This window comes from Canis lupus, chromosome 22, assembly GCF_011100685.1.
Source record: "Canis lupus familiaris isolate Mischka breed German Shepherd chromosome 22, alternate assembly UU_Cfam_GSD_1.0, whole genome shotgun sequence".
Lineage (NCBI taxonomy): Eukaryota > Metazoa > Chordata > Mammalia > Carnivora > Canidae > Canis > Canis lupus.
Window position 1 is genome coordinate 51,537,471 of NC_049243.1, and position 25,519 is coordinate 51,562,989.

The 25,519-nt window shown below is 37.1% G+C and overlaps 1 protein-coding gene across 8 annotated transcripts in view; it reads right to left on the bottom strand.

The window, feature by feature from the left end:
- Positions 1-1,262: 1,262 nt before the first annotated feature.
- The window catches only part of FGF14 (fibroblast growth factor 14), a 601,957-nt gene continuing 577,700 nt past the window's right edge, over positions 1,263-25,519 (bottom strand). For all 8 annotated transcript variants that reach the window (XM_038569993.1, XM_038569988.1, XM_038569992.1 and 5 more), the window contains 2 exons: positions 5,491-5,689; positions 1,263-2,410 (listed from right to left, as the gene is read on the bottom strand). In XM_038569993.1, coding sequence (XP_038425921.1) covers positions 2,274-2,410; positions 5,491-5,689 — 336 coding nt within the window. In that variant the 3' untranslated portion in view covers positions 1,263-2,273. The remainder of the gene's footprint in view (positions 2,411-5,490; positions 5,690-25,519) is intronic.

Here is a 25,519-nt window from a genome sequence, read left to right on the forward strand (position 1 = left end):
TGTGTGTGTGCGTGTGTGTGTGTGTGTGTGTGTGTGTTGGGGCAAGCAGTGTCTATAAGCCCATCTAATTGGAATGTCAAGTTAAATAATTCAGTTTGCCATAGACTATAGAATACATGTCTTTCCTAAATAATTGGTTAGTGAAATTCATCTAATGGTTTTTAACTCACCCTGTTGAAAACGATAGGCTTTAAAATGCTGTCACAAGAAATCAAGAATGGTCGAAGGAATCATTTTGTTGTATTCATACTTTAGCATTATTGACAATAAATCTACTCAAACATTATGCTAACTTTTTATTTATTAAAATGAAATCCAATATGAAAATGAAATAAGCATAAACAGTTAAATTTATACTAAATCTTTAATCAGCTAAGCAGGCCAAAATTTTTTAATGCCGGGCAAGGGCTGTCATGGAGACTTAGGAACGCAGTGGCAAAATAATTTCCCAGGAAATAACAGTGCAGATGGGGCGGGGGGGGGGGGGGGGGGGGCTGGCGACTGGGTCAGCCTTCTGCATGGAAATAATCATAAGAGGCCAGTACATGATCCCACATATAGTTTTCTATAAATGAGGTTCAGTTTGGTCTCAGTTAACTCTTCTGAGGAGGAAACATTGAATTTTATTAAGTTATACACAGAGTTAACAAATATATTTCCAAACAGTTTCGTCTTAAACATTTTGAAACTCTCCGTATCCCATAGCGAACGTTTTGCATGGTTTCTTCCTTGTGCAATCAACGATTCATGGCCTTTCTTAGCGGTTGTCTTCCCTAAGCTCGGACTTAGGCAAAAGGAAATTAAGAAAGCAAAATCAAACAAAAGCAAATCGATGGCGTGGACCAAAAACCTGATGTTTGAACGTGTTGGTTTGCCTTTAATTTGATCCAGGAGAATTCAACAGACTGCATTCTGAGCTCATGGCAAGGCACCTCTACCCCAGCTACTGGGCAACCGGGGCCCCAAGAAGCTGAGTTACAGGTATGGAGTGGTGAGATACACAGTACCTGACTCAGCATGCTGAGCTAAAAAAAATAGTTTTTCCTAATATGTCCAGTTTAAAAACTTGTCATTAAACACCAAAAATATTAAAGTCTAATTTTATAACTAACGTTTGCATTGCTGCTGCAGAAAAGAACACAACAGCCGCCTTGCCCATGCTCTGCTGAGTATGAGTGGAACGCAGCCAAAACCGGGGATGGCATTCAGTTCGGTTCATTAAAAACAGGTAGGATTATATCTGAAATGGATTTAGGTAGCGCAACTCTTGTAGGTTGTAATCATTGAATTTTCTTTTCTTTTTTTTTTTCTTTTTTCCAAATAATGAGGATCAGTAGATGAAAAATGAACCTTAATCAGGCCTACAAGGCCTACAGAGTTCTTTGGACCCACTTTCTCAAAAACCAGTGGGTCTTGCTCGCTGGGCAAGGCAAATGTTACCATTACCAGTAAGCTTGTGATATGTATAAAACACACACACACACAAAGAAACTATAGGGGGGTGTCAAACACGTATCGTAGAGAGCTTCCCCCCTGGGACTGTGTTTGACCCATTTCTCACCCCGGCAACGCCAACCTCAGGAGCACGGTATCTGCTACTGGATAGATCGTATATGTGTGTTTAATCGATAGTGGGAGCCGGAGACAACACTCTTAAATCTTTATAGATGCAATTTGTAATAATAGGTTTAGAAGGCTTCCTGATTCCCTGATCGCTCTCCGAACTAGGCCAACTGCAACATTTAAGATTTAGAGGAATACAATTCCTGCAAAAGGTCACAGACAGTGGCGCGAGCAGCCCTGTAAAAACGGGGAGAAGAGAAATCCATAATAGCACAGGTTTACAGCGTCTAACTAGAAATTACTCAATAGTATTCGTGTGCTACAAAATTGAACTTAAACACATGGATTTCGCTGAAACAGGACTCAAAAAGGATTATGGGTAGCTGTCAGCAGGCAAGGTATCGAGTGTACTTGTGAAGTATGTCATTCACATGAAGTGTCACGGTCACAGAAAAGATATTAAAAAGGCATTCCATATCTGGTAGGGCATTCCATGGTCTGAGTTTAGCTGGTTATCCAGGTGTCTTCTTGTTCTGGGGGTGCAACAGGTTGAGATTTATCCACTTGCAACCAAGAAGTTCGAGACAGCCAAGAGCAAGCATGGGCTTACTTCCAGCTGCTCCTCAGCCACAGGAGCAGGAATGTCTGGCAAGGATAAATCACTCAACTGTGCTCAGGACGAGTAAGTCACAACACCTGTGAGGATCTGGCTATGTCGTCTTACTTTTGTTGACTGGTTTGCCTCCATTCATTATTGCAGACGCACTTGTGCTTTTACTCGGCGTCACCCCGGCCTTCGGGACCGTTTCTCCAACGTCATGCAAAGATGGTTCTCGGTACATGGCAACTGAGGACGGGCAGGAGGGCATGAAGAAAGGAGAGAAGGAGACATTACGTGGTTAGGTTCAAGGATGGCCTGTCCTTATACACCTGTCCTGTCTTCCCCGGAGTAGAGTGACCCCGTGTAGAGGGAATTCCTGCATTAATGCAATAATTTCCCACCCCCCGGCCCCCAATGGAAATCACTTCCTTCACATTCTCTGGTTTATAGAACTAAAATATGTACATGGGTGTGGGTGGGTTTTTGTCTAAGAGAGAAGGTTTAAATAGGAGCTACGGCCTCTTTGTGGGCCTCGGATATGAAGCATGCATGTGCATGCACGCACACACACACACAGTGTGGGGGACTCAGCTCTTAACCTAGTTCTTTGGACAGGCTAGGAAAATTCAGACTTCCTTTCCAGGGCACACTGAAATCAACCCCTGAACCTCATCTTTTCATCCCCATCCATCTTTTCGAGTTTGGGTATGTACACTCTGGATCATTACATTAGTTTTCTCACAAGTGGTTCAAAAGCAACATAATCACACTACTGTCAACTTCAAAGCTATCCCAAGCAAAGACCAAGAACTCACTTTCTTTAAACCAGGGCCTCCTGGACCTCACTCCTTAGATCTCCTCTCCCTCAGTCTTGGAAACTGAAGGCATGTGTGGGGCATTTTGTATTCTTATGGATAATTTTCTGATAGATTGTTAAAAAATAAGGCAGAAGCACAAAATGGCAAGAGGGCAAGTGGGATGGAGGTCCAGGTGAGCGCTGAGGGGTTGCCTGAGTAGCATCTGGCGGCACAGTTAATCACAACAGTTCGTGTGGCTTTTTGGAAAAGGACTCCAGGGAATCCTGTGCAAGGACACGTAAGACAAACTGATGCTTGGGGGAAATTAGGTAAGTTAGAATCATCTGCCATCAGGAATGCTAGTTAATTAGAGTTGTCTAACCTGCTTTTTAGGCTTCAGAGTGTTTTATTTATAGGCTATTTTATGAGGAGACTCTATGTCTCGCCATGGTCAGGTGGGCGGACCTCTCCATGCCCTCTCCATGGTCAGGGTAGTAGAACTCTACCTTGCGCATCGGCGCAGCATGTGGATTTTCAGGAGCACACAGGTTTGAAAGTGCATGTGTACAGCAGACCTGTAGGAAATGACTCCGCAAGGTACTAAAAGGGATTAGTCCAAATCCTCCAAGCGCTTTCCAATCTCTCACTCCCACTACTAATTCAATTAGGAGACAATAGCATCCGAGCATTAACCTTGACTATCCATGTGGTGAAGTTGTGTAAGAGATATGAATGCCCCAGAGCATCGATAATTAATCAAGTACCTAATTTGCCCTAATGTTTCCAATCATATAATTTACATCCTGTATGGGTTTTGAAAGTTTGAAATTAATCTTCTTCTATAAATTACGCTAGGTGATAACCCCCATCATTATAATACCCCCTTAGGTGTTTTTAGGGTGCTTCCATCTGCTAATTATTTGAAAATACTGTTTCTCTCTGCCTGTTAAAGTCCATGAATGCACAACACACACATACACACAACTGTTCAGTGTATGATTCAAACACCACGTGATATTATTACACATATCTCAGTCTCTGATATTTCCTGCTAGATAAACAAAAATAGCTGGTCTCCAGATTTTGCCTCAGTTAAGAGACAAAACGGCCCTTTTGGTTCTCATTATGTTTATGCAATTAGGAGATAAGATTTTAGAATTTAGTTAGTTCATATCTGTTCACATTCAAAACCAAAGTTAATGTAAAGAGACAGAGCAAGGTGGCAAATAAACAAGATTTTTATAGTACTGCTAAGGACTTAGTTTTCAAATGTTTCACTTGCATTTGAATATTGATGAGTCTGATGGTCTCAATGCCTGTAAAAGAGTAAGGTCAAATCACAGAGGTGTTATTTTGGAAGAACATCGAAACCCTCTCCTTTCTTATTTCTCCTCTAACTGCCTTATGATCTAATGTATGATGAGAATTATTCACCATATTTCAGATTCTGGCATAATTTTTCCTTTCTTAGATAGGCCCCGGTGGCTAACTACATAGGTTTCAATGGCTTGTTTTATAGGCAAATTTAGTTAGGGGGTAATAAATCACTATTGTTGAAATTAGAAAGATGCTGTTAACCAACAAGAGTGGTTTTCCAAACATAGGTAAACTGAAAGCTGAATTTAAAATCCACAAATAACTAACAATCAACCTTTAATATTTTGAATATCTTATTCCTATATAGAGAAGATGGATTATAAAACCAATACACATTTTCTCTTGATGGCTAAACCTTTCCTCTAGGAAGAAAAAAACAAAAAGAAATCAAACTAAGTTAGATGAAAGTATTATAGATCTGCTTTCCCGTAGAAGGTAAACAAAAGTATTTGAATAGACAACACTTTTGAAATGCCTCAATATTAATTTTTTATATTCTCGAATATTACATAGATAAAGTAAATGGCACTTCTGGCTTCTGAAACCTTAGTGAGAAAGGTGAAGTTTCTGATTAATTAGCAACACTTTATAGCCTGCTCTCTGGGAATCCGATCAAAGTGAAAGTGAAAGCTTCATTGTTTACAGATGAATATAAAAGACGGTAGTGCCACACCTAAGTTTATAAACAAATATACAGCTGGAAGGGAGATAATGTGACATCAACAAGCTCTTTAAAGGCCAATCAATTAACTCTTCATTTTCTGTAATTAGAATAATTCACAAGTATGGGATTACTTTCAGCTAGATATCATCAAAATGGGCAAATACTTGTATTCCATAATTTTCAAAACTTAGCTATATATGTATATATGTGACATATTTATATAGTCCATCAGTCTGTGTATATGTATATGGGGGTACATAATAGGCATATGTATGTGTATATATTTATAAACACACATATACATATACGGTAAAGTGTACAAATCTTAAATTCATAACTAAAGTAGACATCTGTGTGACAACCACCCAGATCAAGATATGGAAATTTTCCAGCATTCCATAAGGGTTCCTTGTGGTCAATGTAGAGTTAGCAGTGGGGAAAATAAATGTGGAATAAACTGAAAGAGATGTTGTTCACATAACACTCACCTTCCAATGGCTTGGGTAGAAAATGAGCTGCTGGTTTGGTTTTCTTTACTCTGTTTCCTTTCATTACTTGCCCTTCCTTATTCAATCCCAAAAACCAGGCTCTACCAGATTCCTGTTGTCTGTATAGCATAGACGAGTAGATTACATAATAGTTTTCAAAAACAGATTCTTTAAACTTGCATTCAGGGGTAAAAAGTTCCTGTCGAGAAAAGAGGAAGAAAAGACAGTTAGAGAAAAGAATGGGAGTTTCCTTGAACTTTTTCTTTCTTCTTCCAGAAACTTGTCTGCCAGGCTCAATGAGTCAGCCCTTGGGCAGTGATGACCAGCTGCACCTCATCCTGCATGCAGTATTTGTGCACTTTTTTTTTTTTCAATATACAACAAGTATAGAAGAATCTGATACTACCCACAATATACACATAGGCAAAAGTATGCATGCCCTTTAGTAAGAAGATAAGAGACATGCGCACTTAGAACTGTCTTGTTGAAAAAGAATACAGTTCAAGCAGAGTATAACCAGAAAAAGCACAACAAAGTAGCATCTTATATTCACCATAGGCTAAACAAAAATAAAATATATGCTTATGGTACTTGCTCACCTATTTTCAATATTTCCGTAGGAGTAATTCTATGCTACCCTGATAGCTGCTAGCCATGCTCCGGATCACTGATATGATAGGGCAATATATTTTACCTACAAAGAGGCAAACCAAAACCCCAAACTAAAACCATGAGGATCAGCTGGCACACAAGCTAGCCACCGCTGCAGCTGAGGCTGGATGTTGTGTTAGCTGGTTGTAGTGACAGGATCTGGAAATAATGACCTAATTCCATGCTTTGGAGCCCCACTGGAATTCTTGAAGAGAAACATCAAAAGCTGCCCTGACTGCAATCCATCCGGCTTTTCTGGAAAGGGCAACGTGAAATAAGTGCCGTGGCACTCAATGACAGGATCCCCAGTGAGGAGCAGCACACAGCTTACTACTTTATGATTATCATTAATGACATAAATATTCATAGGTGACTTTAACAGACTTCTAAACTTTACCTGACAAAGGCATTTCTGACAGACTTCTATTAAAAGTAATTTAAAAATTCACCCTACCTGGTTATAGATATGGAGGCCACTTGTCTTTGTGGCTATTTAAATAGTTCAATATTGTACTATCATATATATACAAAATACGGATGCAAAACAGAGCTTTCTTGTCACCGATCTTCTAAAAGAAGGACAGTACTTGAAAAAAATTTCACCTTAATAGATCTTTATGACTACAGGAAATAACCTGCTTTTTCCCCTTTTAAAATATTATTTTCTATACACATTCTGAAAAACACATCATTTAGGGACTAAAAATAAAACTTGTCAGAGTTAAAGTTATGCTAACCGTAATAAGGAATGTGACATTATTGCATGTAGAAAGGTTCTTTCAGTATTTCCCATGAGAGTCTGAATTATCAAATGATGTCTCTTGCAAGATGCAATTTATTCAGAGTGCCCCATTGCTTTAATTCACTGAGAGCTAATAGTTTTCCAAGGGGAACAGGTTTTGTTAATGGCAGACACTTCTCATGAAAAAGATAACAGATCCAGTGATTAATTTGATGAGATCAAAAGTAGCCAAAAGATGGGCTTAAACACTCCCAATGGAATTTATGTGGGCCTTCATTTCTTCTAGATGATGCTAGCTCAGGTTTGAAGATCCCATCTAAATAAATGTTCTGGCTTTCCACTAAATCCTATTTTTCCAAATATCTTTCCATTACTTCTCTTACTAATAAACAACAGTCTCAGTGAGTTAATCAGGCCATGCCTCAGAGGGAAGATTCACTAAAGGGTGCATGTTCACACATTTGTGGCAAGGAAAATAGAGTGGAATGCTATAAATCTGACTTGTCCTCAAAAGACTAATAAATATATTGTTTGAATGTGCACTTCTATGACAAACAGATGAGACTTCAGTGTGTCACTTGTCTTTTATTGAGACAGGCCAAGGCATCCAAGCATATTATTTACCAGTTAAAATTCATCTCAGAACCAGCTGGGAGTGGACTGTAAAAAAGCTGACCTGGTAGGTCACTGCAGGGTCAGAGGAGCTGGCACCTGCCTTCTGGGATAGCAGGTCTCTGCCCAGAGCCTGGCTCACCATATTGAGGGGATCATTGACTGACCTTTACCTAGGGACACCAGGGCCTCTGGCTCTGGAAAAGCAGTTCTACAGAGTAGTCAAGCCTTATTCCCATCTGATCCCCATGTAGGAGACATGAAGAATGCTGCTGGCACTACTGTCAGCAAATGGGACATGCATGGTCTTTTCTCTGAATGGCAGATGAAAGAGAATGAAGACCCTAGGTGTGGAAGGACATCTGACACAAAGTCTTTTTAGATAAAATATCTGCCTCTCGGGACCCTGAGGAAGCCATCCCACATCCCCCTTCTGGGAGCTGGGCCAGTGACTTCACAGTTGCATGGATAGGAAGGTAGATTGGAGAAATGTGAAAGGGTCTTGGACTCTCTGCTAATCACATAGACTTCTTATGAACAAGAGGTAGACATGCAGACCTCCCTTCTTGAAAAAAAGGGAATAATGCCATAGCCCAATTGGTATTTTACAGACACATACCTGTTGTCAATGCAGAGCCTGGTTCTGAGGCATTAGTAACACTTATACACTGATGTATTGAAGCCCAATTGCTTGCAAAATGAACCAGAAAATTGTACAACATACATACATATGTGTTCACTTTAGGAAATAGTATTAATATAATTATCAAGGACACACAAAGTAAGGAGAGAAATATCACCAGAATTATGACATGTTGTTAAATTGAGTTCTGAGCCTCCTGGTAGCCCAGATGGAAATAGAAAGAGTATATGTGGGGATCCCTGGGTGGCTCAGCGGTTTCGTGCCTGCCTTTGGCCCAGGGCACGATCCTGGAGTCCCGGGATCGAGTCCCGCATCAGGCTCCCAGCATGGAGCCTGTTTCTCCCTCTGCCTGTGTCTCTGTCTCTGTCTCTCTCTCTCATAAATAAATAAAAATAAATCTTTAAAAAAAATAAAATGCTAAATTTATAAAAAAAAAAAGAGAGAAAGAATATATGTTCTAAAAATTATAGAAGAGAGTAAATCTTTTCTTTTTCTCAGGACTAACTTCTAAAAGGTATTTCCTTGCAAGGAAAAAGTGTCATTGAGCAAATGAACAAAACATAACACATAAATTTCCATGCTCTTGATAATAACTGTACTGTTAACATGGTCAGAGTTTTGTGTCTGAATCCCACAATATGTTTCAGGGCGACAGAGTAAAAAGTCCTCTGGGTGAACATTGTCATTGATGAGATTCCCTAGGGGACATGTGCCCAGCATGGGTCACAAAACTCAATGCCTCTACTGACCAGGTGGACTCAAGAGTGAGGCAGGTTGCTATGTTCATGGCACCATTATGAGGCTAAATGTCCTCTCCCTCCTCAGGCTCAGTGTTGATGAGAGACAGTTTTAGAAAAGAAAAGCCTTAGGTCTTTAGACAAGTCTGGTTTTCCAAAGGGAATAAGGAAATCAGGTTTCTTATAAAATTTCCTTTTAATGGAGGCAACCACTTCTTAGTTCTTTGTTTTTGATGTTGTGTAGACCGAGGGCCAGAGATGGGGCCCCTGAGCCTGCAGTTTGAGACCTCCAACGTTGAAGGAGCCAAAGTACTAAAGAAAGAAGGAACCCCAGGTGGCTTAGCAACGCAGCCCTAACCTACCGTATGGTTTTGATACATTTGAGTAATATGATGAGTGTGCCAGTGAAATGCTCTAAAACCGGCAGTGATAATATGAGAATGCTTATTTAAATTTAAGCTTAAATATAAACTCTCAGAAACTGGCAAAATCAAATAGATATGGAGTTTCATGTGTCTTTTCCTTGGCTTGCCTGCCTATATTTAGAACCCCTGATACCACAACAAAACAACAGTTGAGTTCCAGCAGAAGCTTCGATATTAATTTGTATCATTGCCAGACTAAATAAACCACTCACAGAATAGAAAAAACAGAACAATTAGACAAAAATTTCATATCTCCTTTTATCTTGTGGTGGTTCTGAATTAAAAGCACCATCTGTGGTTTAACAGTAGGGGCAGCATTCTTTTTCTGAGGGAAATGCCTTTGTTTAGGAAAATAATCTGATGGGCCATTTGCACGTACAAAGTAAGGTTTCTGGGTTCAGGTGGAAAGTAGAGGATGGAGGGAAGGGAAGGCCCATGTTCCCTAATCCATAACTAGTGAATAGCTACAAATCCAGATGATTCACGATAACCTAACCTAAAAATGAAGAGTGACCCTGAGGATCTAGGTCAGTGGTCCAGCAAACTATATACACTAAGGGCCAGAGAGAACTGCTGACCTGTTCTTGTAGCTCGCGCTCCAAAGTTCAGGGCGGAATTGTTGAGACAGAGGTTGTATGGCCTACAAAGACTGCAATGTTTGCTCTATGGTGATTTGCCAAAAAATTTGGCCAACTCTGATCTAAGGTAAATTTTGAGGACTTCCCAACCTAGATAAATAGAGAGGGGCTGCTCATCTAATTTCAAATTACTAAAGAGCTAAGTATTCCCAAATTGAACTTGGATCGTACTTATTTTCATGTATACAAATGTGAACGATTTGAATCAGAATTTCATGAGTTTCATCCCTGGAAATGTCCATACTGTGTGTTACGAGCCAGAGTTTCTGATAAGGATACACAAGTAGTAACCTGCAAATTCCTTTAGTCCTGGAATCATCTAGGACTAAATGAAAATTTACATTTTGGTTAATGGTTTGCCTACCACCACCACCACCACCATTGTTTCAAAAGGAAAATATAAAAGCAAGAATTCCAGATAAATTTACAGCATTTATTAGAATATAAAGCAAACCTAAAATAGATTAAAAAGGGAGGGTAGAGAAATATTCAACATATACTAGCACATAGCATACAACAAATGCACAATAAGTAATTGCTGTTAATATTATATTAACCTCTATATTTCAGAGTCATCAAAAAGCTCAGTCCCCTCCCATTAACATCTCAGTAATGATTCTGATGCTGAACTTTGGAGTATCTCTCCCCAGGCTCAAACTGAGAGAAGGAGGAGCCTTAGATTTCAAGTTCTTCCTTGAAGAACAGTAACAAATCATAAAGGTTTCTGCAAAACTCAGAGAAGATAATAGAGTTGCAAAATGATTTGTAAGCTATACATTGAGTTGTAGATTATAGTTATATTGATAGCTATATGTATAAGCTATACATAGAATTGCAAAGTGCAACTGGGATGTTCACTGTTATTATGGACAGGGAAGTAGTGATGTAATTATTCCTTCCAGGTTTCAACTTAATAGACATTCCTATGTACAGGAATCCCAAAGACCCATTTAACCTGAATTCTCAGTTTTTTTTTTTTTTTCCTTTTGTACTCTTCAGAGATGTTATCTACTAGAATTTATCCTGAGGTCAGCCTCTGCTGACCCACTATCTCATTCTCCTTCACCTTCTATAGTTTCAAAATCAATGATATGCTTTAATGATACTGCTCTGATGCTACCCAGCTATTTAAAAAGAAATGCAGAACACCCTTAAGATTACATATAAGGGAAAAATATTCTGACCTTTTAGAAGAATTAATAGTCGTGAATTTGAGGACAAAACAGAATTTGTATTTAACACTCAAAAGCAGGCAATTGAGTTGACTAATGTATTTATCTGAAACTCTTCATAATCAAATATTCATAATATATTCATAATATTAGACTATGACTGGTGCCCACAGGAAGAAAAAATTAGCCAATTGTTTGTGCATGTGCTTCAAACTAAAGCATAATTATATTTGTGTTTAAGAGACAGCTTTGATTTGATTACAGGACCCAGTAGTTTGAAGTACATTCTCACTGACAAAGCAGTGTCTCCAGTACTTATATTTATAGGTCCAGAAGCTGTTACCTAAGTAGTTTCTGAACTACAGAAAAAAACCATAAATGAATACATTTTCTTTTTTCTTTTTTTTGCCAGGAAAGATACTGTTTGACATTTAGAGATACTATAAATAAATAAAGAGATTTATCTTTAGATATAGTAATTGGTTTATTTATTAAATATATTTTAAAATTTATATTATATTGAATAAATATTTTCTTTTTAAGACTCATTGACATACTTCTTTAGAATTATGGCAAGAACATTATTTATTGTAATGATTAAATATTAAATAATTTGATCATTTATTATATAACTATGTATTTTTATATATTTTCATATATATTATATATACATATGTAAGAATCTTTAACCATACAAAGGGGGAATATATGTATCTCCTTGCTATTCAAGGACTGAATAGCAACTTATTCACCTGGGAATTTGTCAGAGAGGCAGAATCCAGGCCCCATTGCAGACCTACTAAATCAGAATTTGCATTTTAATAAGACTCCAGGAGATCTATATGTACTTTAGAGCTCAGGAAGCATTGGAATATGTTCCTATTACCATTGATAAATTAATAAATAATCACAAAATTTTAGATAACATCAAACTGATATTAATCACAGGCTTGTTACCATTTCTTAACATTAATATAAAATTTATTAAATCAAGAAAATGGAAACAAAAACATGAAGTATTTACAGCACATCTTTAAGTAAGAAATTTTGAGATTATAAATAAAAATATGTGCCTAACTGGTTCTATAATGTTAAGTCTGTTTTCTCTAGAATATAGACATGGATAAATTTCTAAAATAATAATGCTTATAACATGAACAGATGGTATCACTGCTATAAATATTAGCAAAAACCTTACAAAATAAATATGCTTAAGAAAGTATTGATACAACCATTCACCATCCTCACACATCTGTCAGTACACAACAGTGAAATCTTCAACATAATAAGGATGACTAATAATAATGTTAATAACTTTTGCTAATACTTAAATTATATATACTCTGCACCAGGCACTGTGCTATACATTTTACATAATCAATTAATTTAATCCTCACTATAATTCTATGGGATTGGTGCTATTATTATCTTCATGTTAGAAATGAAGTAATTGATCATAGAGAGTTAGTTTGCCCAGATACATTTATTTTCATCAGGTAAATACATTTAATGATTCCTACTCATCATATTACTCAGCTGAAAATATTTACTGTCTTAGATATGTAACTAATTGTAAAAATGGCCTGTATTCTTCACCCTCTCCTAGACCTTTAGTATGTAATTTGACATGTCCTCCCACTATGGACCAAGGTGAGGAAAGCAGAGTTTTGACAAACACTTGTGCACCTGGGCTTGCCTTTTCCACCTCCTGCATAGCCATGGCAGCATGCTTAGGCTAGCCTGCTTGAGGAGAGACATAGGGGAGAAAAAGTCAGCTGTTTCAACCTAAGGTAGCCTATTTCCAGACACACGATCAAGTCCCGCCTGAGATCTACAGAGCTATTTAGTTAAATTCCACCTGACTCCACACACACTTAACTGTTACATGCCACATTATCTCTTGTGGGTGTTTGTTATGTGGTTACAGAAAGGCAATTGATAACTGATACAGATAATTGCTAATTCAGCTGAATTACTACTTCCACTAAAACACAGAAAATATGTGTCTTATCTGCTGAACTTTATATCTATGCCTACATATGGAAGAAAATAAAATGGAAAACCGTAATGAATGATATATGCTATCATACTGGCATAGGTGACACATATCTCTATATAATTGTGAGGGAATTGTAAATTCTTAAGAGTGTTAAAAAAAAAAAAGTAAACATAGGTATTCAAAATGAATCTCTTCTCCCCTTCACCCAGCCTGTATACAACTTTTTCCCCCATTGATCAATTAAAGAAATATTGAACAAAACAGAAATTGGGTTGGCTGCCATCTGTTGCTAATCATCCCCCTAGAAAAACACAATCCATGGCTGTTGAAAATTCCCCAGGAAAGGGTTGGAATGAGATGAAGGGTGTTATAGTGGGCGGTGCTGTTGAGTAAAACCTGAGCTCTCAGATCTAGTGTGTTCTGCTGTTTTGTCACACATGAGCTTCCCAATGGTGCACTTCTCCAAGATACGTAGGGTCAAATGCTAACTGTACTGAACTCTGGTTAAATGGGAAATGTAAAACTGATACTGTTTTATGTGAAGGGAATCAGACTGAATTATGTCATCAAATCCAGAAAAAGTGCTGCTACAAGTTTTAAAAATTTTCCTGGATGATCTGAGTGAATGAAGTCAACGGATAACACATGCACACAGTGATATATGCAAGTTTCTTGGTCTGACAAATACTAAGAGGCTTCACCAAAACTGAGATTAGTGACGTCTCTAAGTCAGATTATTGGAGCTGCTTCATCCTCCGTTTTAAGGATTTTACAAATGCAGTTAGTGATTTGTACTTTGGTTACAGGAGAAAGATCAAATGAAGCCCATGTTATAGATACATAAATTATGATGACAATGTCAGTGAACGTTTTAGAACATTTTAAAAATAGTGTTATCTGATTCGAAAGTTAAATAATAGAATATGTTATATAGTCTCCACCATAATACATGGTTCAGGACCCTGTGCCCAACTACAAATTGTTTATTCCCTGTCTGCAACAAAACAAGTACAGAAATTGAACAAAAACATTTATTAGCCTCTGCAGCAATTTAAGAGTATTTTTAAATACCTTTTGGTTGTAAAAACTAAAAATCCTGAACTTTTGTTTTGTCTTTTAAAAAAAGGTTTTCTAGTAATTTAATGTTCTTATATTTTGTGAAAGTATCTCTCCGCAAAAGATTGAAAATTAAAAGAAAACGATTGTTCTTACCACAGATGTCTAGGGAATCTTGCTTTATTATAGATTGGGTTAGATGTGAATAGAAATCTAATTAAAGGAAAACTAAAGTGCATCTGAGTAATAATTAACATTTATTTATTTATCAATGTATGCCAGTCACAATGCTAAATGCTTTTACATGCATGATCTCATTTTATTCCTTTTAGCAAAGGATGGCATTAAATTTAAGCATCTTCTTTTTTTAAAAAAAGATTTTATTTATTTATTCATGAGAGGCACAGAGAGAGAGAGAGGCAGAGACACAGGCAGAGGGAGAAGCAGGCTCCATGCAGGGAGCCCAACGTGGGACTTGATCTCAGGTCTCCAGGATCAGGCCCTGGGCTGAAGGCGGCGCTAAGCCGCTGAGCCACCTGGGCTGTCCTAAAGTTAAGCATCTTGGTAAGAGTTTATGCAGAGTAGGGTTTCATCCTCAGCTGTCTCAGTCACCACTAGTTATGCCACTGGTCAACCCAATATAGTTCTAAAAGGGAATTAAGGAAAGAAATGTGACTTGATAACAAATAGAGCAACCACAAGGCAAGTTAAGACAGTTTCAGAACAAATTTTCTCCTTCAATGAATGACCCTCAAGAAAGGACTAGAAAAGATTATTGAGTACATTTAGATAAATTACTTAAAAATTATCAGCTGTAACACTTATTTTATTCTTAACTTATTTCATTACTTTTCCCTAATGTTTCCACAGTGTTACGATTTAACTGGGACTTGGGCCTGCTCTGGTCCTGCAGGTATCATATATACCTGAAAGAGAATAAAGAAATACATAGAGGTAGCATTTAAGAAATAATATTGCACAATTAAGGGCTTCCAAGATAACAGGGGGGTGGGGTGGGACAAACAACAAAACCTGTGTTCCCAGAGTCAGGGTACCACTGGCCAGGGTGAGGGTGTGGGTCAGGGAAGGAGTGCAACAAAGATATCCCTGAATCAGACAAAAGCTGTGGAAGATACTCAGCTCTTTTACATTCAACTAGACAAAGATATTATCACTGATGGTAGCAAATATTTTCAACTCATTGCACTAGAATTTTTGTTAGACAAAAGCAAAATTTGCTGTGCAAAATTAATTTTTAAGTTGATGTAGTTAGAATAGAGGTATTCAGTATTTTGTCATGTCATACTAAACCCTACCTGGTTGCTTTACCTTCCTTCATCATCATGTTCTTTCAACTCCATGTCCTTGTTTTCACCAGTTTTTCTTCTGCTTAACTCCCTGAACTGTATTTTAATACTATTTCTATGACTCTACAAGCTTCTCTCTTTAGGCTAAATTCTACATGCATCTGCAAGTTTTTTCTACTTTCCTTTCTTTAAACCCCATTTAAATGCTTAAATTAGACCTTTCCATTGAACTTTTTTTGGTATTAAGTGTATGTGTTGTAGACATTTCCTAATAAAATATCCTAGTCAGAACCACTTACTTATATAAACTAAAAAGCAAAGTAAATCAAACAATCAAGAGTACTGGTTTATACAACCTTTAAAATGCAAGCTTCCATAGAAAAATGAAGGAACTATAAGCAGGTTTACAATATTCCTAAAATGCCATATTTACTGAATAACAATTTATATTGAGCTTTATGATTTTCAAAGACCATTCACACATCCTTTGTTTGATTCAATAATGCTGTTAAAAATGCTGTCAGAAGAAAAAATAGCATTATTTCATGTCACAGATGATGATTTTGAGTCTCAGAGAGCACAAGTCCCAATAAGCAATGGATGAGATGTATTTCTCTCCATCCAGGTGATAATTTAAGTACATCATGCTGCTACTTAGCAAATATTCATTAATAATAACAATGTTAAAAATACAGAGCAAATTGAAAGGATTTATTTTTTTCTCCAGAGTATCCAATGAATCATCTTACTGGAGTAAGACAGAAGTCAGGATCTGATTAGGAGTCACCAACACTGAATGCATAGAACACAGAATAAGCCCACATTGTTCTAAGATGAAAACCTGAGGATTCTTTTCTCTTGATTTTGTTTAAGTAGCTAGTAATGCCGCAGATATGATTTCCCAGATTCTGCTAACAACTTGTTCAATGATTCCAAAGGTTAAAGGGTGAGGACAAACATCAAAAAACAAAGAGAGACACCAGAAAGGTAAGAAGAGAGACAGTATCTTCCAGGGAAGCAGAGGACCCAAGGAAACTCAACTTATGACTAACTTACTCTACCTAGATGAAGTGGGCCTACCAAAGTGGGCCTGCTATCCATTTAATTCTAAATTAGCACTGAATTATTTTCATGTAGTATCATGAAATGTTACAGGCATTAGTGAATTACACTCTCTTATTTTCTAGGTTGTTGGTTGAGAATATAACACTATGAAATGGGAACAATTATATATGGCAAAAAAATATCTACCATTATAAATCTTAAATTTCCTGTTTCAGCTATGAGCTAATAGATTTGAAAATCTGTGTATTGTGAACACATGGAAATAAGTTTCCATTATTCAACACTTAATGATACCCAAAAATCATGCATCCATTTATCCTATGAAAATTTAGTGAGTTTCTAGTATTTACCAATCACTGTTCTTAATCTTGAGACATAACAATGAGCAAAAATTGGTATAGTCTGTCTTCTCGTGGAGGATACAGTCTAGTAGAGGAGATCCAATAGTTGCACTAATTATTATGTCATCATAAAATAAGACAAGTTCTTATAAAAAAAAAAAGGATGATTTCTCTGAGAACATATAACAAGTCAAATCTGACCTTGCTTGTGTTGGTAATACCAGAAAAACATTACACTCTGAGCTTAAATCTGAAACATCATTATGAGTTAACTAGGTTTAGAGCAAAGTGAAGAATATTCCCAGAAAGGGTAATATCATGTGCAAAGCTCTGGGGCAGGAGCAGAGACAGATCATTTGAAGGATAAAATGAAAACCGTGAAATTGGAAGGCAGAGTGTGAAGGAGACAGCAGGAAAAGTTAAAATCTGGGGGCTAGGCATGAACCAAACCAGATGGTCATGGTCAGGTTTTGGTCTTTCTCCCTAAACTATGGGAAGATATTAACAATTTGAATGCAAGAGCATGCCACAGTCACTTAGGCATTTGGATAGACCACTCAGGCCAAAGTCTGAAGAATGGAAAAGAACAGAGTCGTTTTGGATACAAAAATGCTGAATTGTCTACTGCAGTTCCAGGAAAGGCCATCGCCAGTGGAGAGAAAAGGGCAGATTTGAGAAGTTTTTAGGAGGTCAAACAGCCAGTACTCTGTGATTGTACATGGCAACGAAGGGAGAAAGAGTGTCAAGCACAATGTTCAGGTTTCTTGCTTGTGGAACTGGCTGACATTTGGTGTGTGTTCTTGCTGCTTCTGAAAGGTCAGACATTCCAGTTTTGTATTCTTGGGGAAAAATTAAGTTTATGTGTATAACATAAGTTTACATAGTGCTTTGTCCTTTTATGGACTATTATTTCTAATATTTATTGAGAAATTTTCCACAATGTTGTGTTTTAAGTTTTTTCTAAAGTAGCCCGCACGCGTGTGTGCGTGTGTGTGTGTGTGTGCAGGTGTGTGTATGTGTTTTCAATTCCAGATTACTTTACAAAACTTAATGCATTCCTAAAGCAAAGAGAAATCACAGTTGAGGAACTATTATTAGTTTCAGAGCAAATGGAATTGGACGAGACAGATTGAAATTTGCAGGCGACAGTCCCTTAAATTTTTTACAGTTTTATTTCTTTTTAAAAAGTCCCAGTCAACAAACAAAATGGTTCCCAGATTACCACTAAAACAAAGAGGATGATGGCCATCATAGACTTCCAGGTCAAGGGCGGAAACATTTACAAAAGGTTTATCTCATAAGTTTCCTGTGGTGGAAAACTATTCTATTCCCAGTGAATTTAATATATAAGGATGACCCAAAAATTGCCAAAGGAAGTTAAATTTGTGACTTTTTCAGGTTACTATGAAATACAGTTATTCTTACCAATGTTGGGGCAGGCTTGTTCCCTTAGTAGCTGTTATTTATCAATCATTCATGAAGTCACATAACTCTTTTTAAAATGATTTTCATCTTTATGTGGTGTTACAGTAAAACAACAACAACAGAAATTCCATCAGTGTATCCTCCTGCCTTCATTAATCTATATGCTTGATAGTATACTTGCCACATTTATCTCTCTAGATTGAACTGGATAAGCTTTTAGGCCTGGTTTCATAGATTAGTTCTTCCATTCACTCAATCAGACTATTGGCTGTTGCAACTAAAAAAGCCAAGCAAATGGTAGGCCCTCTGAGGAGGAAAATTGAAAATAAATTAACAAGTATCACTATACCTTGTTACAAAGCCCCCATGAGCCTGACCCTGGGGGAGTGTGTGCTCCCTGAGTCATTACTCAGGGAGCACAGTATAAACATACAATATAAACATAGAAAGATAATTTAATTGATTAAGCATTAAGGAAGTGGTTTGAATCAGATCAATAAATTTGAATGTAGGTGCACTGAAGTCATTGAGAGAGAAAAGTACAGATGAAAGCCCAGTGATTGTTGTGCACAGACTCCCTAAGTATAGCAGGGGTTAAGGTCAAGGATTTGGAAACTGAATAAACCTGGGTTAGTTCCTACCCTGGCCTCTTAAGTATCTTGGAATCTTGGAAAAGTCACTGAACCTCCAAAATAAAATACTTACCTCTATGGAATTATTAAATTGGAAACAAAATCAGCATAGTTTTGGGGCAAAGTATATACTCAATAAGTGCTAACTACGGCTTTTATAAAAAGACTAAGGATGAAGAGAATTGTAATAATGTCTAGCAGAATTCATAGAACTCTGAGGGAGATGAAAAAAAAAACAAATTCAGATCTGTTTATCAATCATGGAATTGTGCAAATGGAAACAACGAGCTCATTGTTGAAAGAGGAAATTTCAAGGCACTCTTTGGCTCTGCTAGACAGCCCACAAATGGAATACATAACCACACTTAAAAATAATTGAGATGGTAAATTTTATGTTATGTGCTTTTTTTAACCACAATCAAACAAATTTTTTTAAAGATATAAAAGAAAAAAGAAATTTTATCGTACTATCTCAGTGAACAATATCCAGTGAATTCTCATACTGGTAGGGTCAAATTGCATACATTTGTGTTTTGTCCATGTAAATATACACAATAAAGAGTTGCAGTGTGACAGATGTGTCTGAAAACCTTTATGACTTTTCAAAGTAGAGTTATACTTGTCCTTACTTCACAGAGACATTTGAAAATATGGTCCAACTAGGAGCTTCCTAACAGATTTTTAAAAGAGATTTTATTTATTTATTCATGAGAAAGAGAGACAGAGAGAGGCAGAGACACAGGCAGAGGGAGAAGCAGGCTCCATGCAGGGAGCCTGACGTGGGACTTGATCCTGGGTCTCCAGGATCACGCCCTGGGCTCAGGCGATGCTAAACCGCTGAGCCACCCAGGCTGCCTGCTTCCTATCAGATTTTTTAAAAATTAAAAAAATAAAAAATAAAAAATTATGAACTGGTGTGAAATAATTAAAAGATGAATACTGAGGTTGATATCTATGGACAGAGAACAAACAATATGTAGAGATTTTTATGCTCACCTTGTCTTGAGTACATTATGTAGCTAAACCCATAATTGCCAGCGTGGAAGATTTCAAAATCCTTGCTGATATATAGCATCTGACTGTCTTTAACTATATAATATATACAGAATAGCAAAAACTCCAGGATGAGCTTACATTTTCCTTCAAAGATGAAAACAAATGGCAAATTACAAAAAAAAAATTAAGAAATAAGACATAAATGAACATACATATTTCAAGGGAAGGTTCAGATTTTGAGGGATGGGTTTTGAATATGAAGAGTGACTGTATGATACCAAGAAGGAGACTAAACGGAAAAACTAGCTGGGGTGAGAGGGGACCAGAGGAAGTGGGGGTCACTGGCAGGAAATGCCAGAGGCAGGTCAGTATCAGGAAGGGAGCAGCAATTTCAGGGCAGTCTTGAAACTGGTGAGTGCTGGAGGAGTAGATGGTTCCATGGGCATCATTATGATTAAAGTAAAGAGCACTGTGCAAATAAAATCAAAAGATGCTCCTGAGAAACTGGTGAGACTTGGTCTCTGTCACTGATTCCACCCTAGAAAGGACAGTGAAGGGAGAGGGTGGCAGAAGGAGTATAAACGATCTTGGAGGAGTACATTGCAGTCCAATTGGCTACTACGATTGCAGTTAATGAGGCAAAGACCATTTGTGTTTAAATTTCTTATAACTTTGACTTTGTGTCCACATCCCAGGTAACTCTAGCCTAAGCCAGTCATTGTGCATGAGAGATGGAATGCATATCCTGTGATTTGTCATATCCTGTGATTTGCCAGGGGGGCAACAGACAGGACACTAATAGCATGGTCAGCTGGAAGTTCAATGCGGGTCAACTCAGCAGTATTGTTACTATCTATGTACACAAGATGAACATTCTTAATATGAAACTGACTCAAAGAAGTACAGGGAGAATTATATAGGGAATATTAGGGGCCCTATTTTTGTTTCTGTTTTTCCAATGCTATCCAAATCTTTCATTTAGTCAACAAACATTTGATTGCCTCTTCTGCACAACTCACATACTAGTTGCTGGGGGTGGAAGAACAGGTGAGATAGAGACCTTGTCCTCTTGGAGTTTCAGTTTTAGTTTCATAGAGGGAATCAATACTACATTAGCCATAACAACAGAGCTGAAGACACCAGGGCTAGAGTCTACAGAAAGGAAAAGTTGTTTCTGATTAGAAGGGGAAAAGCTTCTAAATTGAAGTGCTCATTAGCAAGGTCTTAAAAGGTGATTAGGAGTTTGTCAGGTGAAGGAGAAAGAGAAAGGCATTCCACTGAAAGAAAAAGAGCTGCCTTCTGGAAATTATAATTAATAAGAACTGTCTGAGATAGGAGCCTTGGACAGTGTGGTGGAAGCTTGAAATCCCAGAGAATTTCAAGCAAAGGGATGATGAAGTTGTATTTTATTTTATTTTCTGTGTAGAAAGCATCTTTATTTTTTAATGTAAATTCAAGTAGCCAACATATAGCACATCATTAGTTTCAGATGCAGAGTTCAATAATTCATCAGTTGTGTGCAACACCCAGTGCTCATCATATCACTTGACATGGTGGTTTTTGAGCCACAATAGTAGTTGATTAGTAGCAGTTGAGACCATAGACCTACAAAACTACAACATTCATCTGGCCCTTTTACAGAAACAGTTTGCCAACCCCTGTGCTAGACCCTCTTTGGGACTAGCTGAGTATAGCTTTCATGGGATTCCCTCATTCTAGAATAAATAATTTGGAGATACATAAAGCTTCTCTGGAAAAACAGAAGAAAAAGAAACAACTCTATCTGTGGACAGATCTCTTTGAGAATATGTGAGATTTGGATATTTGATTCTGGAGATTTTCCAATCTGATCTATAGAGGTAGCATAGAATTCATGCTGATTCATTCAATAGCCCAATTATGAAACAGATGGAGAAGCTTTCTACCTATATTTTACTTGTATTTTAGTTACTTCATGGATACACTTTAATTCCTATCAGTAAAATTATACAGGCATATTTCTAATGAAATCTGTAATTAAAGAAGTTTCAATAATTAAAGAGGAGAACAGAAATATGAAGTATTGTTTTTGCTTAACCAGAAACAACATTCAAAAAATAGATTTATAGATGTTTATCCTCTCAACGGTCTCTTGCACAGTTGATTAGAGGAGTGAAAATTTAGAATTTGCTGTAAATAAATTTTAAAGATTTTCAATACAAATTTTAATCAGCTGCATGAGGTACAAAAGAAAAATAATTTCTGTGTGTAAAATATGAAACAAGTCTTACTATTACGAGCAATGATATAAAAATGATCACTTATATGAATGACTAAAAGTACTTGGTAAAGACAGTATTTATATCATTTCAAAATTCAGCTATAAGGAATGGACTCTAATCTTAGGCACTTAAAGAGTAAGTAGTTGAGCTTCTGTTGCATAATGTCTCTAGATGTTAGTACTTCTAACATGGGATCAGTGCCTCTGATGGCAACAAGTTCCTTTCTGCCGTCCTAAGTACAGCAGATTTTTCTCTACAAAACAATTGCTAGCTCCAACCATCATGTTTTGCTTTTGTAGAACCACATCCCACTTAAGATGGAAGAGGGCAGGGGGAAGAAAGTGCTCTTTTTTTTTTTGAGGGAGAAAAGACTTTTTCAGAAGCTCTCTAATAGAGCCTATTGCTTATTTTATTGGTCAGAATAGGGGTACATACCCATACCTGGGGTAGTTGCTAGCTAAGAGGACTGAAGCCTCTATGAGGAATGTGAAATTTAAGCCATATAAACTAAGCATGAGTAAGTTCTTGGATTAGAGCATAGGGCCATTCAAATAGAAGTGGGATTGTGTTAGGGAGGAAAAAGAAATTATTTTGGAACTGATGCCACATTAAAGTAAACTAAACTTTATTTTTCTCTTACAATATCTTAAATATGAGTAATACGTATTTAGTAGCACAATTTCATTATATCTGACCCAATTTTAAACATATGATTGTGAATGTAACTCAGTTATCATAAGTATGTGCAAACATACATCTTACATATATGTCACACCTGTATATTATATATTTGCACATACATAATATACGGTATTATATATATGGTCTATACAGTCTATAATTTGAACTGTGATCAAAAGGGATCTTGGTCTCATTTTATTTCTATCTTAAAATCTTAAAACATTTCATTTCTAAATATGGCTTTTGTTTTCTTCAATTTTGTGATTTGCAAGTTTTTATGGTTGTTGAAAATTTAATTAAAAACTCCTACTAGTAGTTAAAGGATGCTAATTCCTAAGAGATTCTGTGCAATTTGACAACATGAATCACTCTTTCTGGGTGCTATACTTAATTTCATTCACAAGAAAGATACAAATAGGAAGGATTTTGTTATGGAGTTAAAATCAGAACCACTCATACATACACTTCTGCAAAACTTATAACAAGTGTCCTTCAGTGAAAGAAATGAAAATAAAGCTTTTTAAAAATAAACAATCTAATTATTGCATTGGTATTTCAAATGAATTTTCCTTTCTCCAATACATTGGAAAATAATGCCATTGAATAATACATGGAACTCATCAGGATGGTAGACATTAATAAACTAAGAAGTTAAGAGACCCAGAACAAAAATAAAGGAAAGTCACTTAGATCATTCATTTTAGAAGTTGGCCAACTTTTTTCCCATAAAGGACCAGGTAGTAAGTATTTTAGGCTCTGTGCCCCTCATAGATTCTGTTGGAATGATCCAACTTGACTATAGCAATAAAAGTTCACAGACAATACTTAAATAAGTAGGTGTGGCTGAGTTCCAACATAATTTTATTTATGGACACTGAAATTTGAATTTTATATAATCTTAAGTAACTCAAAATACTGTCCTTCTTTTGATTTTTACAACCATTTGAAAACTTAGAAACATTCTTAGCCTGCACAAAGGTGCACAAAAACGGAGAGGGGACTATAGTTTGCTGACCTTTCATCCAGGAAGTCATATCAGAAGGACCTAATATGTCACTAATTTGGGTTTGGAATACATGTGGAGTTCACACCATCTATAATTTTTACTCCCACCACCCTGCTAGTGATTCCTGACAAATGCTCAGGAATCACAAACTCATGTTTGTACTCTCCCCTTGCCTTTCTGACCTCACCTTCTGCTACTTGTGCCCATCTTCACCCCTGCCAGCCATGCTGGCTCCCTGGTTCTCCTCATGCAGGTCAGATGTTCTCATACATGAGGATCTTGTTATTCCCTGCTTGGAATGGTCTTCTCTAGATGTGTGGATGGCTCACTCCCACCTTCTTCAAGTCTTTGCTCTAATTTCAATCTCAAAGAGGCCTACCCTGACTAGTCCATTTTATGTTGCAACCTGCTCACTGCTTCCCCAGCACACCCCACTCTCCTGTTTTCCTTCCTCTCCTTACACTTTTTGCATATTTTCCACTAGAATATTACCTCTCTGAGGGATAAGATTTTTTTTAAAAAATCCCTGGACATATCCTAAGTGTGTAGGAGTTCTTGCCACACAGTAATAGCTCAATAAACATCCCTGGAAACATTAGGAGGGAGTGTGACTGGGAGGCCTATATTGGAGAACCTAACAGAACATACATGCCACTGCCTGGAATAATCTTTTTTCTTTGCCTTTCATACCAGGTAGGTTACTTGTACTCTTAAAAAATGCCCCAGCTTGAGCATGAATACTGTGATCATCCCAGCTTACAGATACCTCATGTTAGCCATAAGTCAGGTAAAATAAATAAGTAGAAAAAGGCTCTTCTTCATTGACATTCATTGAAACAGAGTTCTTCCCAGGGGGTATCTTTTATGCTGCCCTCTCCTTTTTAGTATTTTTAATGCTTTGGGGCCATATAGTTAGAGTACAACTTTATGGAAGATAAAAATTAAGTTGCCTCTTAAAAAAATCAGACATTGCCTGTGATTTCCACTTTATAAACCGAGAAACAGACAATCTCAAATATCACCAATAATAATGAAGAAGAAGAGGATAGTTCTTGAACCTGGTGAAAAATCAGTGGCCAGGACTCTTCATTTAACTATAAACTAAAGTGAAAAATGTGAAGTGGAATACCCTCCTCCAGAGAAACGGACTTTTCAGTAAAGTACTAAAAAGGTGTATATGCCACATCAGCATTGTCGGAAGAAAACAGGGAAAAATAAATATCCAAGTAGCTACATATAAACCTCCGCAAATACCACTGAGCCATTACTACTTACAGAAATCATTTTTTTAAAAGTTTGGAAACATCAGCAGTTGAAATTATTTCTGAGTTTTGTCCACAAAGAATGCAGACGAGATATTCTACTGAACATTTGGAAAGGCTCACGTTTGTACATTTTCTCACAATGATGAACATTGTGAAAGCGAAATGAGAGGACAAACTTCACCCCACACTACTCATCCTCCTCCCCCTCACACAGTCTCCTCTGGTAGCTTTGTGTACACCTGTCAGCCTCCTACACTGCACTGGAAAAAAAGGAAGAATCCAAACAAGTGGCTGAAAATAAATAAATGAAGCCTTAAACTTCCAAGGAATTCAGACATGTTGGGGCAATCTCATTTTCCAGTGAGGAGAGAAGCA